The sequence below is a fragment of the Globicephala melas genome, chromosome 15 (genome assembly GCF_963455315.2).
Source record: "Globicephala melas chromosome 15, mGloMel1.2, whole genome shotgun sequence".
Taxonomy (NCBI): Eukaryota; Metazoa; Chordata; class Mammalia; order Artiodactyla; family Delphinidae; genus Globicephala; species Globicephala melas.
This window is the reverse complement of record NC_083328.1, coordinates 65,480,531-65,493,627: the sequence shown is the minus strand read 5'-3', so window position 1 is coordinate 65,493,627 and position 13,097 is coordinate 65,480,531. Positions and strand designations below refer to the sequence as shown.

The following is a 13,097-nucleotide window of genomic DNA, read 5'->3' as shown; positions in this document are numbered from 1 at the left end:
ACTTTTCAGAGGAGGAAATAGAGGATTAGAGAGGTTAAGTGCCATTCGCAAAGTTGTGCAGCCCAAGAGGGATTGGGTTGACACCTCTTCTTCTCTCCCCCTGTAGGGTGCCCCTCCTTCATATTTAAGTCAGCACTGCCAAAAGGAGCCCCAAGTGGGCAATGCTTAACCAGAAGTGAAACTGCTCTGATGATGAGCTTTTAGGCAGTCCACAGTGGACAGCTCAATTCTTTTTTTTTAAACACCTTTATCAACATATTTCACATACCATAACATCCACCCACTTCAAGTGTACAGTTCAATGGGTTTTAGTATAGGGTTGGCCAAAAAATTCGCTAGGGTTTTTAATGGAAAGAGCCGAACGAACTTCTTGGCCAGCCCTATATATTCACAGGGTTGTGCAACTCTCACCGTAATCTAATTTTAGAAGATTTTCTGCACCTCCCCCCCAAAGAAACCCTGTACCCATTAGCCATCATTTGGAGTGAGCAGTGCTTAGCCTGAAGGAAGAAGCCGCTCTAACAGTGGTTTTGTAGGCAGCGTGGCAGATAATTTGGAGTGTGTTGGGGGGATGCCCCTCACATCAGACCTCCAAACAACTGCCTATTTCTCAGCCACTAGTAAGAGGTCTCCAGGGCACACTGTGTTCCACTCACTAGTCTTTTTTTTTTTTTTCCGTTGCTGTGCATGGGTTTTCTCTAGTTGCAGCGAGTGGGGGCTACTCTTTGTTGTGGTGCGCAGGCTTTTCATTGCGGTGGCTTCTCTTTGTTGTGGAACACAGGCTCGAGGCACGTGGGATGCAGTAGTTGTGGCGCACAGGCCCAGCCGCTCCGCGGCATGTGGGATCTTCCCGGACCTGGGCTTGAACCCGTGTCCCCTATATTGGCAGGTGGATTCTTAACCACTGAGCCACCAGGGAAGTCCCACTCACAGGTCTTTAGATCCAAGAAATAATTGTACTTTTTTCTATAGAAAGTGGGGCACGGGCTACCTGAATGTTTTGGAAAGTAGAGGGTAGGCGTGGGAAGGGGCCGACCATCTCCAAAGAGAATGATGGGAGATGAAGTGAGGGTGGGAAAAGGCAGGGTTATGTCCCCTTACTTATCTGTTATGCTCCCACCCCAGCCAGAGGGGTCTTTAAAAAATGAGAATTAGATTGTGTCCTTCTCCTGCTCAAAACTCTCCAATGGCTTCCCTTATTTTTTGGAACAAAATCCAGAGTCCTTAACAGTCTTCAAGGCCTTCCAGCCTCATCCCATGCTGTGCTCAATTCACCCTCTTCCAGCCTAACAAGCTGCTTTTCTCTGTTCCTATTCAGTGCCTCCATTAGTCTTTGGCCAACAGAAAAAGTGCACCCTCTTGGAGGACAAATTAGAGAAAGGGTTTTGTTCCCTCAGCCTGGTGCCTTTTTTTTTTTTTTTTTTTTTTTGCGGTACGCGGGGCTCTCACTGTTGTGGCCTCTCCCGTTGCAGAGCACAGGCCCAGGACATGCAGGCTCAGCGGCCATGGCTCATGGGCGCAGCCGCTCCGTGGCATGTGGGATCTTCCCAGACCAGGGCACGAACCCGTGTCCCCTGCAACGGCAGGCGGACTCTCAACCACTGCGCCACCAGGGAAGCCCCAGCCTGGTACCTTTTTACAGTGCACCGCCTAGGCAACTGAAACCAGTAGTCCTGCCTTCAATATGCCAAGCCCCAAACAGGCAAGATTTGGACATCTGGGAGGAGCGGAAAGAGCATGGGCTCTGATGACATAAAAGGCAGGAATCCCAGCTCAGCCACTTACCAGATGTGTAATCCAGGGAGTGACTCAATCTACAAGGACTGAACAAATCTCACCCTGGGGGATGGAAAGTGCTGTGAGGATTAAATGAAATCATTAGTGTGCTGTGCTTGATCAATGTCCCTCCCTTCGTGGCCCCAGAGTCGCTACCTCCATTTAACAGAGAATCGATGATGTTAGCAGAAGCATGTACATTTTTCTTTTAAAATTAAAAAATGTCTTTTATCTGCTTTTCCTCACTGCAGTGTTTCTCTCCATTTTTACTAGCACCAGCCTGGATGAATTCTGAAGGACAACAGACTCCTAATTTGTGCCCACCCTCTTCCACTCTTGCCCCTCTAATGCTTTCAGAAGTCACACACAAAAAAACATTTTTAAAACGAAATCTGGTCATGTCATCCATACACCACTGCCTGCTTCAAACTCTTCTTCATTTTTCTGGTCTCAGACCAAATGTCAACATCTAAGGAGGCTTTCCAGGAATGTTCCACCAGTTTCAAGTACAGTGCTGTTAGGCTCTATCTAATGGCCTGAGATAGCCACACCTGATGTTCCATGATAGGAAATGGCCCAAAGTCCCCAGGGAAACTCACCAAGAGTTCAACAACAGTCTGGGCTGGTGATCGGGCTTCCATACCAGCCTGCAGAGTCATGGGGAAGTGTTAACTGCAGCTGAGAATGTGACTGACTAAAAACTCCAAAGGGCTCTGTCCCCTGACTCAGTGTTCTGCTTTGGGCCCAATGGCTGGGCAGGAAAGCATGGACTAAAAGAGCCATCAAGGTGGAGCCCAAGTGTGGGGCAGAGAAAACGGGCTGTGCAGGATAAGCGCCCGACAGCGACCCCGCGTGGTAGTGACAGGAGCAACAGCCCCGGTAGATGACTGCACAGGAAGACAATGGGCGGTGCGGAATCACTGTTCAACAGCGACACCATGTGGCAGTAGCAGGAACAACATCCCAATGGACAGAGCCACTCTACAGACCTCTGCCTGACATTAGGAAGCAAGACCCACTCCCTTTGGACTAAGTAAACCCCAATTATTCTTGGGGATTGTTGAATGAGGGATGCCCTCAAAAAGGGACAGTGGGAGTTTCTGCTAAGGAAAGCATGTGGGGGGCTCAAGAAATGAATTAGAGAACTAAAAAGAGGTGATTGTATCTTGGCCACACTGCGTACAGCCAATGAACGAATGAATGGACATAAAACAAGAAGAAACCATACCATCACACAAAATTCCACAGAAAAAACAGGGTTTTTGTTATTTTTCTTTTTTAATGTTGTGGGAAGCACAAAGAGAAATATTGTGATTACAATTGAAATGCAATTCCTGGAGGAAATGTCCATGCAGCCTTAGCCCTTGAAAGAAATTCATAATCCCTAAAATACACACCACACACTTTTCCAAGGAACAAGGTTCCCATGTTTAGATCATTTCTGAATCTGAGTTCAGAGACGTTTGCAAGAGTCTCCGAGTCAAGAGCTAGAGAGGGAAGCCTGGAGGGAGGCAGCCCGTGCTCCGTGGGGCCTGTCAGGGTTAGGGTGCTGACAGCCCCTCACCTCCCGATGTGATTGACAGCCCCCAGCACCCATGGGGACTTCAGCTGTACTGGACATCTGCACCGAACAGGAGGAAATCCTGGGGGAGAGACGAGAAGGCTGTCATCAGCCGGAAGTGTACCCCTCATCTGTGAATATGGGGATGCTGGGTTTTTAGAAGGAAACTCTGGGAGCCTGTCTGTCGGGAAGGAGAGAGTGGTGCAGGCCTGTCTGCTGACAGAAAGGCAGGAGTGAGTGGGGCGGGGGGCACCTGGCATCCCACCCCTGGGGTCTGCACATCCGTGGCTGCCACGGCCCGTGAATCTGTCAGCAGCTTCTCTGCCAGCTGTTTTCTTCTCAGACGTGGAGACCCCTGGGCTGCTGGGAAGGCCTTCACTTGTCATCCCTGCCTCTTGGCAGCTCCAGGGAGCCCTCCTTGCAATCACAGTTGCAAAACCACTTCTCTTTTGCTCCTTCCTGCCCTTCACTCAGAATTTTCAGAAATGAAGGAATTAAATTGTGCCTATGGGGTCATTTTTTTATTTTAAGGATGAACTTGGTAACATGTAGGGAACATGGGGAATGTGTTTCCTCTGCTCGCTCAGCTATTTCTCTACTGTCTCTTAGCCCTGGTAGTTCTCCCATTAAGTTGAAAGAATCAGGGATTGATGGGATGGATGTTGGGGGTGAGGGAGAGGGAGGAAGCTGGGCGGAGGTTTCCCAGGAGGGCCACCAGGTCATCAGGAAGCCATGGACAGCAGTAAGGAATGTAAGAGTGGGTGATGGTTTCCTTGCAGAGTTAACAGCTTTGTTGGGACACGGTGGGTTTAAGGATGGAGGCACGAGGAAACCAGCATATGTACACTTCGGGAACGTAGAAGAGACTGGAAGCACGGCCGGGTCACTGGGCGGCACAAAGGTAGCTGTTGAGCCTGAGTTGATGAAAGTGACCAGGGAAAGCAATAGCGGGGGAAGGGCGGAGGCCGGGGCAGGAACCCTGGAGAACTCCCACTGGTAGGGGAAGGAGGAACCAGCAAAGGAGACCAAACAGCCCAGTGAGAGGTGGCTGGAAAACCGGGAGAGGGAATCTTCAAAGCTAGGAGAAGAAAGATTCCATGGATGGGGGGAAAATAGTGTCACAGGCTGTCAGGGGGTCAGGGTGAGGGAAAGGAAAGAGGAGGCCGTCCATTACCGTATCTAATCTGCCAGGCCCTGCGCTTTATACCCCAGGGCCTAGAAGGATGCTGGATGCAAAGGAAGGCACGTGACACCTACCTGTCAAGTATTTAAGTGCATCCACCTTATAAAAGAGGCTTTGGGGCCACCACGTGAGTTCCATTTTTACCAAGGGGAGGGTGGGAGTGGTGCAGCCTATGGTTAAAAGCAGGGACCTGGCTTTGACTTTGGACTTCATGTGATGGCCATGTGGCTTTTCTGAGTCTTAGCCTCTGTTCTCTGTTTAGTAACAGCGCCCACCCTCTGGGATTGTTGAAAGGGTAGAAAGCGCTTGATCCAGAGCTGACATGGAGGAAGGTGGCTATTGTGATGGGAGATTTGGCGAAGGAGAGCTTGGGGACTCACCTGGTGAGGCTGAAACACCAGGTTGAAGAGCTGGATGGAGGCGGGCAGCGGGAGAGGGAAGCCTTTCTGCAGCTTCTCTGCATTGGAGGTTAAGGTAGAGGTTAAGGTTAAGGTACTTCCTCTGTAGGGAAGAGGGAGGTAGAGGGAGCGGCAAGGATCTGAGACAGACAGCCCGGCCGCCCTGGCCCGGCTCTGGGAAGAAACCTGTGAAGAGGCTGCCTGGAATCTCCCACTCTCTCCTCCACCGTGCTCTGAGCACCCAGGACTGGTGAATGCCCGCCCCCTCAGCCCGAAGACCACCCTCCTGAGGGTGCCGGCGCTGCTGGTGCACACCCAGCCCGAGTGACAGCCGGAGCGGCTGCTTGCTGGGCTGTGCAGGCCCCCCGGGGACATGTGATGGATAGGCACACGAAGCCCGTCCATGTTTAGGATGAAACTGGAAACGGGCTGTGGTCCAGCTCCCCCATCCCGCCGCATTCTGCTGTGAAACTCTGGAGAATTCTAAACTCCAACCTGGTCCCTCAGGTCATTACGAAGCTGCATTTGTCAAGGTAGGAGGAGAAGCCAGAGACTATATGTAATAATTGGTTGTCTTCATTTACAATTTCCAAGTGTTCTAGTTACACAGCACGGGGGCCTCTATTTGTGCCCTTGCCCCTGGCTCTGCAAAGGCCAGGGGTTTCACCAGTGAGTGAGCTGAGTGGAAGCGTTAGCCCAGGTTCGCCCTTCTTCCTTGGTCCTTCTCTCTCAGAGGTGGAAAAAGACCTAGGGCTCTGGCTTCAGGGCTGGGATCAAATCCCAGTTCCATCTCTCACCTTCTCTGTGACCTGGAACAATCACTTAACTTCTCTGATCTCCCATTTCCTCCTATGAAAACTGACGCCGTTGCCATCCCCTGTCTTAGGGGCTGTCTCAAAGGCTGGATGGGCACATGGGAGGAACTCAACCGTTTTTCCCATCCCTTTTCTGGGTCAGATGCCATTTGAGGCTCATCTGAGGGCACCACCTCCAGCTACCACAGCTGGGGCTGGGTATTGGGTGGTTTCAGGACCGAACCCCACCCCCACCCCGCCTCTTCCCCAGGACTGAAAATCAATCCTTTCTCCAAAACTCCTTACCGTTAATCTTGGGAATCATGACAGTGGGTACAACGTAGTTCATGATAGTCTGCAGCAATTCAACCTGGGGGTCACGAGGACGATGGGACACACATCAGGGCACTGTAGCATCAGCTGTCCTCCGTCACCCTCCCTCCCACCCAGGGCAACCTCACAGCTGGGAAAACCGCTGAGAGATGGACCCAGGGGTGACGCGAAAACTCTGCAGCTCGATCAAGGTCACCAAAGTGACCCCGTTTGCTTTAAAGTTTCCAGATACAAATCACATTCTAGACTGTAGGGGGCAAGGCTGAGGTAAGGAAGGTCGTCACAGAGTATTTAAATGTGAAAAACTTTGCATAAGAAAATGCACCTGCTCTGACACTGGGCTAGAGAGCAAACTAGTTCAAACTTTTGGAGGGCTATTCGGCAATGTTCATCCAAAGCTTTAAAAATGTGTGTGCGTGGTGGGCCAGCAAACATGCCTCTAAGGCATTGTGATAGATAGAACCAAAACAATAAATTAACAGCAACCTACATGTCCAACAATTGGGGAATCATCTGGGGAACATGGTGGTACTTTGATACTAAGAGATACTATGCACCTATTAAAAATGATACTGTAGAAATGTAATTATCAGCACAAATTTTTCGTGCTATATTTTTGAGTAGGAAAAAGCAGGCTAATGTATAACTGATTCACTTTGCTGTACAGCAGAAACTAATACAGCATTGTAAATCAACTATACTCCAATAAACCTGTAAAAATAAAGAAAAAGTAGGCTACAGAAACCATGTAATTCCATTCTGTTATTAAATATGCATAGAAAAAGGTCAGGAAGGATGTACTCCAAATCATTAATTAAGTGGTGAAACCAGGAATGGTTTTTAGTTTTTGTTTGTGTGTTTTGCAAACCTGTAGGTTCTGACTCTTCTATAATGTATATGCTTTGCTTTTGCTATAATTTAAAAAATTCAAAAATAATGTAACACCCTCACGATGATCGCCTGTAGTGGTGACATTCACACCTTGTAAATATGTACATTTTTGTTTCTAGAACAATTGAGTTTCCTTCCCCAGACTGTAGTTCCCTGGGTTCATCAAATGTGGTGCCCTTCTTCTCAGGAATCTGGGAACTTTAAATTTTTATTTTCTGCGGAAGCAGAAGTTAGTGACCGACTGAGTCCAGCTGCCACCATGAGAGCCTTGGCACCAGTAAATCCATGAAAATGCAATGAGGTCGCTTTGGGTCCTTCTGTTTGTTGTAATCTTATGAGATGGAAATGGCTGGCTGGATTTCCATTGGATTTGGAGGGGATGTTGGGACTGACTTCAGGGCTGGGTGGTTTATAAGGTACCCACTCAGCAGAAATCTTGGGGGGCATCTCAGAGATCTAAGGAAATGTTCTCCAGAGGTTCAGCAAGAGGCTCTCTGGAAGATTCGGGCCATGTGCAGTAAAGTGCTGTGGACAGAATCAGCACACTGTGGCTTCTAATGGAAGCCACAAGAGTGATGCTCCTTCAGGTCGGCTGTGGAAGTACACTTGACCTGCTATCTACACGGGCAACTCTCCACCAGTGCCAGAGGGTGGTGATGGGGGAGCAGCAGGGGTGAGTCTATTTGATGACAGTCTGTGATTCCGGGTAGTGGAATCATCTACTTGGGCTGGCAAGACACCTGTCGTCTCCCTCCCACCTGCCCTACTCAGTCTCTAAGTGACTCTGCCATTCATTCGCCCAGCTGCTCAAGCCAAACATCTAGGAGTCATTCTTCATTGCCTTTCCCCCCACCACACACATCAAATCTCTCACCAAGTTCTAATTCTACTTCCAAAGTGTGTCTCCAATCCACCATCTTTCTCCTTCTTCCTGGCCTAGACCCAGCGTCCATCATCTCTCACATGGGCAAATGCACCTGCCTCCCCAACGATCCACATGGTCTGATTCTCGTCCCCTGTAATCGATTCCCCCCATCCCAGCCAGAGGCATCTTTTATAAGGTATACGTCAGATCATGTCACTCCATGCATGAAACGTTCACCAGCTTCTCGCTGCCCTTTGAACACAACCTGTTCTAGTCCAGGAAGCTCAGGCGAGCCAGCCCCTGCCTGCCTCTCTACAGCCCCTACTTGCTTTTTCCAGCCACACTGCTTCTCTGCATTCCCCAAACATGCCAAGCTTGTTTGACCACAGGGCCTTTTCTCCTGCTATTCCCTCTGCCTGCAACAGATCTTCACCTTGCGGGCTCCTTCAGCCCAAATATCACCTCCCCAGAGAAGCTTTCCCTGATCACACGGTCTAACCCTTAACCTCCCCCATCACTTTCTACCCCACCTCCACTTAGTTTTTCCTAGCATTGATCTTGACTGAAATGATCTTCTTCATTTCTTATTGTCTGTTTCTCTACTACAATGTAGGTTCTAGAAGAAGTCACTTCTTATCTAATTCATCAGCACATTCCCACACCTGGGGAACAGTGCCTGCCACATAGTAGGTACTCAATAAGGTAATTAACTCGTTTATCCAACAAACATCTGTTGAGCAGATTTTCTGTACCTGACTGTGCACATTTAATCCCATTTAAAACTCACCACACTAACTCAGGTGGAAAGGATTATCCCTGATTTGTGGGGAAGATATGAAGTTCACAGAGGGGAAGGGACTTGCCCAAGGCCCACAGTTAGTAAGCTTGGAGCAGCAATTCCAGCTCGGGTCTCTGTGCCCACAAAGCTCCCTGCATCATTACTTCACAGGCAAATTATATGCAAATGAACCAGTGGTCTGTTGAAATGATGCTATGAGCCCAGGTGCCCTCAGGACAGTTATCTCAAGATCAGAGGAAGGAAGGAGCCACCAATGGCCTCAGACTCACCGGGAAGGGGCCGATGTCGGAGTGCTTCAGTTCCAGGAGCAGCCTGTGAGAAGGGGAGGGGGAAGTGGAGACCACCATTAGCCTGACTCATATTAGAGTTCAGTTGCTGGGGAGAAGGGGCCCACTCTGGTAGATGCTGTCTGGTTTTCCCATCCTGTATCCATTCCCCCTTTCTATGGTGACAGCCCCCTGCTTTCCTTTTGGACGGTCACCCATTCCCTACATTATTCATGCTGGGTTCTGGGGTGGGCTGGCCAAAGGGCAGTCTATCTCCCCTGCCAAGGTGATTGCTTTAAGGATTGACTTCTAGCCCGTGCTGGTCCAATGAGAGTTGGTCCCAGGACTTCTGCTGGAAATATCGGAAGTGAGGTATTCTCTTTTCTCCAGCAAATTACGGAGATGCTGGTAACAATTTTTGCCATCACTTGGTGACAGCCTGCTGGGAAATGAAGCCAGCATAAGGGATAGTAAAGCCAAGAGATCAAGAGAGTCAGAGTTGTAAGGATATCATTTGAGCACTTGGATACGCCCTTGCCTGAAACCCTTGGACTTTTCAATTATTTGAGCCAATAAACAATCCCATATTTGCAGACTTTATGGCATCTTAACAATGATCTAGGAAATAGGTAAATAAATGGCTATTTATTGAACCCCTATCATTCGCTATGTTGGTTGCTTTATCCGATTGAATTCCCGTAATACCCAAGAGCCAAGGGCCATCACACTCCCATTTTACAGGTGAGGTCCTTGACGCTCAGAGAAGTCAAGCAATCTGCCCAAGGTCACACAGCTAACATTCAGCCAAGTAGAATTTCAAACAGGTCTCCCTGATGTCAAAGCTTTTGTTGTCTCCAGTACCCTACAAAGTTTGAAAACTCTTGCCTATGGACTCTCACCACCCCCATCCTTGCATATTTTAGAAAGTCTGTGTTCAGCCGTCACCCAGCTCTATTTTCCCCGGCTCCTCTACTTGAGCGGCCCATGGGTGTTTCCAGGAAAATTAAATCCACATGTTTCTAAAGCAGTAACACTTGTCAAAATGATGCCAGGAGAAATAAGCAGCACGTAAACCTCAGGAGCCAAACTCAAGGTTAAGAAGGACAGCTCTGAGCCAGAGAGAAGGCAGAACTGGGGAGGAATGTGGGTCGACTCAGTTTAAACAGTGTGAAAGTGATGAAGATGTAGATGCCAGGTTGGAATGCGGGGGTCACCGCATGGACTCTGTGCGTCTCCCTCACTCTTGATCTCTGTGTATCTGCTTGTCTCTCTCTCTTCTTTCCACCTTTTGTGTCTCTCTGTCTCTCCTGTTAATGTGTCTCTCCATCTGTCTTGCTCTCACTCTCTTTCTCTGCGTCTCTCCCTCCCTTCCCTTGTCTCTCTCTGTCTGTCTCTTTCTGACTCTCCCTCATTTCTGATTTTTTTTTCTTTTTCTGTGTGCCCCTCTGTCTTTCTCTTTTCCTCTTGCTTATTGTATCCCTCGAAGTGTTCTAAGCACTGCAACACATATTAATACCTCATTTCACCCTCAAAATGATGCTGTTGGCAAAGAACAATTATTGGGCTTATTTTACCAGCCGGGGAAACTGACTGAAGTTTGGAGAGTTCAGTGCTTGCCGAAGGTGAGCTGCGCTTCCAAGGCAACAGGCTCAACCTCAGAGCCCACATCCCTAACCACAACCTCCTCTGCTGGGATTCCAACCCAGGCACGGATTCCAGAGTCTCCCAGCAGGAGTTGGCTGACGAAGTCCCAAGGAAGCGTGTGAAGAAGTTGAAGTGTTTTCCAAGTGCCAAGGAAGGCCAGGGACGTGGAGTGGCCGGGGGCTGGAGCAGATCCATCAGCTGGCACTGCCCAGCCATGAGTGGGCCTAGGATGGGGTGGGGGGTGACCTGGGCTGCGGGGCTTTCGGTGCTAAAACTGGGACGCTGCAGACAAACCGAGATGGTTGGTCACCCTACACTGTGTGGTCTCAGGTCACTTCATCTCTGAGCATCAGTTTTGCTGTCTGCAAAATGCGGATACGGTGCCCACCATGCGCTGTTTGAGGCTTAAATGTGACGGATGAACAGGAAAGCTTGGCACGTTGTAAGGTCATTGCTAGCCCACGGGCACCAAGAACAGATGGGCAGTCCCCTCCTCGCGTGCCCACAGGCCCACTTACTTGTCCAACTTGAGCTCTCCAACAAGCCTGTCTGACCTGGCACCAATATCCGCAGAAACGTTCACGTACTGCAAAGAAACAATCCAGGAAGTGAAGGCCCCTGACCCAGGGGCTGGGGACTCTGCGAACCTCCAAGACCGGAAGGTAAGCTTCACAAAGGCTCGGCAGAGAAGCCCACCTGCGGGACCACGGAGGAGAGGACTCTTCCTTCTGCAAACCTTGTGCTTGTTGATGAGTCCTGGCTTGTCAACCAATTACCATTTTCTCCCCCTGCTTCTGAGACCATTTCAGCGTTCCCAGGCCACTCCCGTGGACTGTGGGAGACAGGCTGTGGGGCTGGAGTCCAGGCCAGCCCTATTCCCACAGACATTCATTCACACAACGAATGTTTACTGAGTCAGGAAACCAAGATTCCCAACCTCAGCTTTCCTGCCCACTGTCTGTGCGGCCTTGGGCAACCCCCTCAGAACCCACTGAATCTGCAAAGTGGGGAAAATGGGCCTCAGCCTGAGACTGGGCAGACCTGAGTACCTCCTGGTGGGGAGAATCTGGCCCTCGCCTTCAACTGCCAGAGTGGGTACCACCAAATGTTTGCGGTGTGACAGAGCGAACAAATGAATGAATGCACAAGTCAATCATGGAATAAATACTTGAATAAGTGGAGGATTAAACTGACAAAGGACAGAATAAAGATATGCATGGGTGAATAAATGATAAAGGAATGAATGAACAAATATACAAATGAATGATCAATTGAACAAAGGTATAAGTAAATGAATAATGGAATAGATGAATGTACGTATGAACCAGCAAAGATATAGTATATTTCAAGATAGCAGTCAAGTGAATAAATGAATGAATAAATGAATGAACAAATCCACAAATACATAATTGAATGACCAAAGATACAAGTGAATGAATTGGAAATAGTACGCATATTTCAAGCCAAGGACGGAACGAACAACGGAATGAATGAATGCCGGTAGGAGTCAGAAGCAGTAGGACAGTGGCTCCAGTCTCAGGCCCTGGAAACACACAGTCCAGGTTTGAGTCTGGGCAGGATTCACACTGGTCCCTCTGACTCTGAGGGCCATGCTCTTGGCCCTGTCCAGGGCTCCCCATCTGTTCTCACCCGGGAGCAGCTTACCATCTCAAGCAGGAAGAGGGGGGCCAAAGAGGAGTCTGGGAGGACAGCAACAGCCTGGGTATCCAGGGCAAAGGTGAGGTCAAGGCCAGTGGGGCACACGGCAATGTTCGGTGGGGAGGAGGCCCAGATGAGGAGTTGCATCTTCATGTCAGGGAACATCTTAGCCACCTGCAGCCCCCAGCAGGGACAACCAACAAAAGGGGCAATTTTATTAAAATGTTTCTAAATCCAATCTTGTCCTGGTCCCGCATAAACACCACCAATGTCTTCCCATTACTTTTGGAATAAATCATAAAGACTGCATAATTCAGCACTTGGTACCCTGCCAACCTCACGCCCCATGCTTCTACCCCTCGCCCTTTAACTCCAGCCACAAGGGACTTCTCTTCCTCAAATATGACCTGCTCTCTTCCCATCTAAAACCCTTTGCACTCTCTGTTCCCTCTCCCTGAATCCTTGTCCTGTATTCTTCCCTAGCTTCGCTCTTTTCCTTCCTTCAAGTCTAGAGAGCAGTGGTGGCTTCAAGGGGGAACAGAGGAGAGCTTTGGCAATACCCCCATCTCAGCTAGCCTCCAATCCTCCCCCAGGTAAATTCACAGTCTGAGTAAAAAGAATGCTATCGTTATGCAAATGAAGCCTCAAGACAATTCCCCTGGCCCCCTACCAGTCACACCTCCTCTATACCAGTACCTCCTGTATAAAAATTTCTGGAAGTACCACCCCTGAAGAGGCCATTATGGACTGAAAGTTTGTGTCTCCCTGCCCCCCACCATCCCCTGCAAATTCATATACTGAAGCCCTAACCCACAGTGTGGCTGTATTTGGAGGTGGGGCCCTAAGGAGGTAATTAAGATTAAATGAGGTCATCAGACTGGGGCCTGGTCCAACAGGATTACTGTCCTAATAAGAAGAGACACCAGAG

General features: G+C 49.3%; 1 protein-coding gene across 1 annotated transcript in view; it reads right to left on the bottom strand.

Moving 5' to 3' along the window:
• Positions 1-3,380: 3,380 nt before the first annotated feature.
• BPI (bactericidal permeability increasing protein) overlaps positions 3,381-13,097 on the bottom strand; it is a 29,210-nt gene continuing 19,493 nt past the window's right edge. Inside the window, exons 10-15 of the mRNA XM_030830583.2 lie at positions 12,176-12,343; positions 11,029-11,096; positions 8,870-8,912; positions 6,019-6,082; positions 4,901-4,977; positions 3,381-3,419 (exon numbers count right to left, since the gene is read on the bottom strand). Of these exons, the coding sequence (XP_030686443.2) occupies positions 3,381-3,419; positions 4,901-4,977; positions 6,019-6,082; positions 8,870-8,912; positions 11,029-11,096; positions 12,176-12,343 (459 nt within the window). The remainder of the gene's footprint in view (positions 3,420-4,900; positions 4,978-6,018; positions 6,083-8,869; positions 8,913-11,028; positions 11,097-12,175; positions 12,344-13,097) is intronic.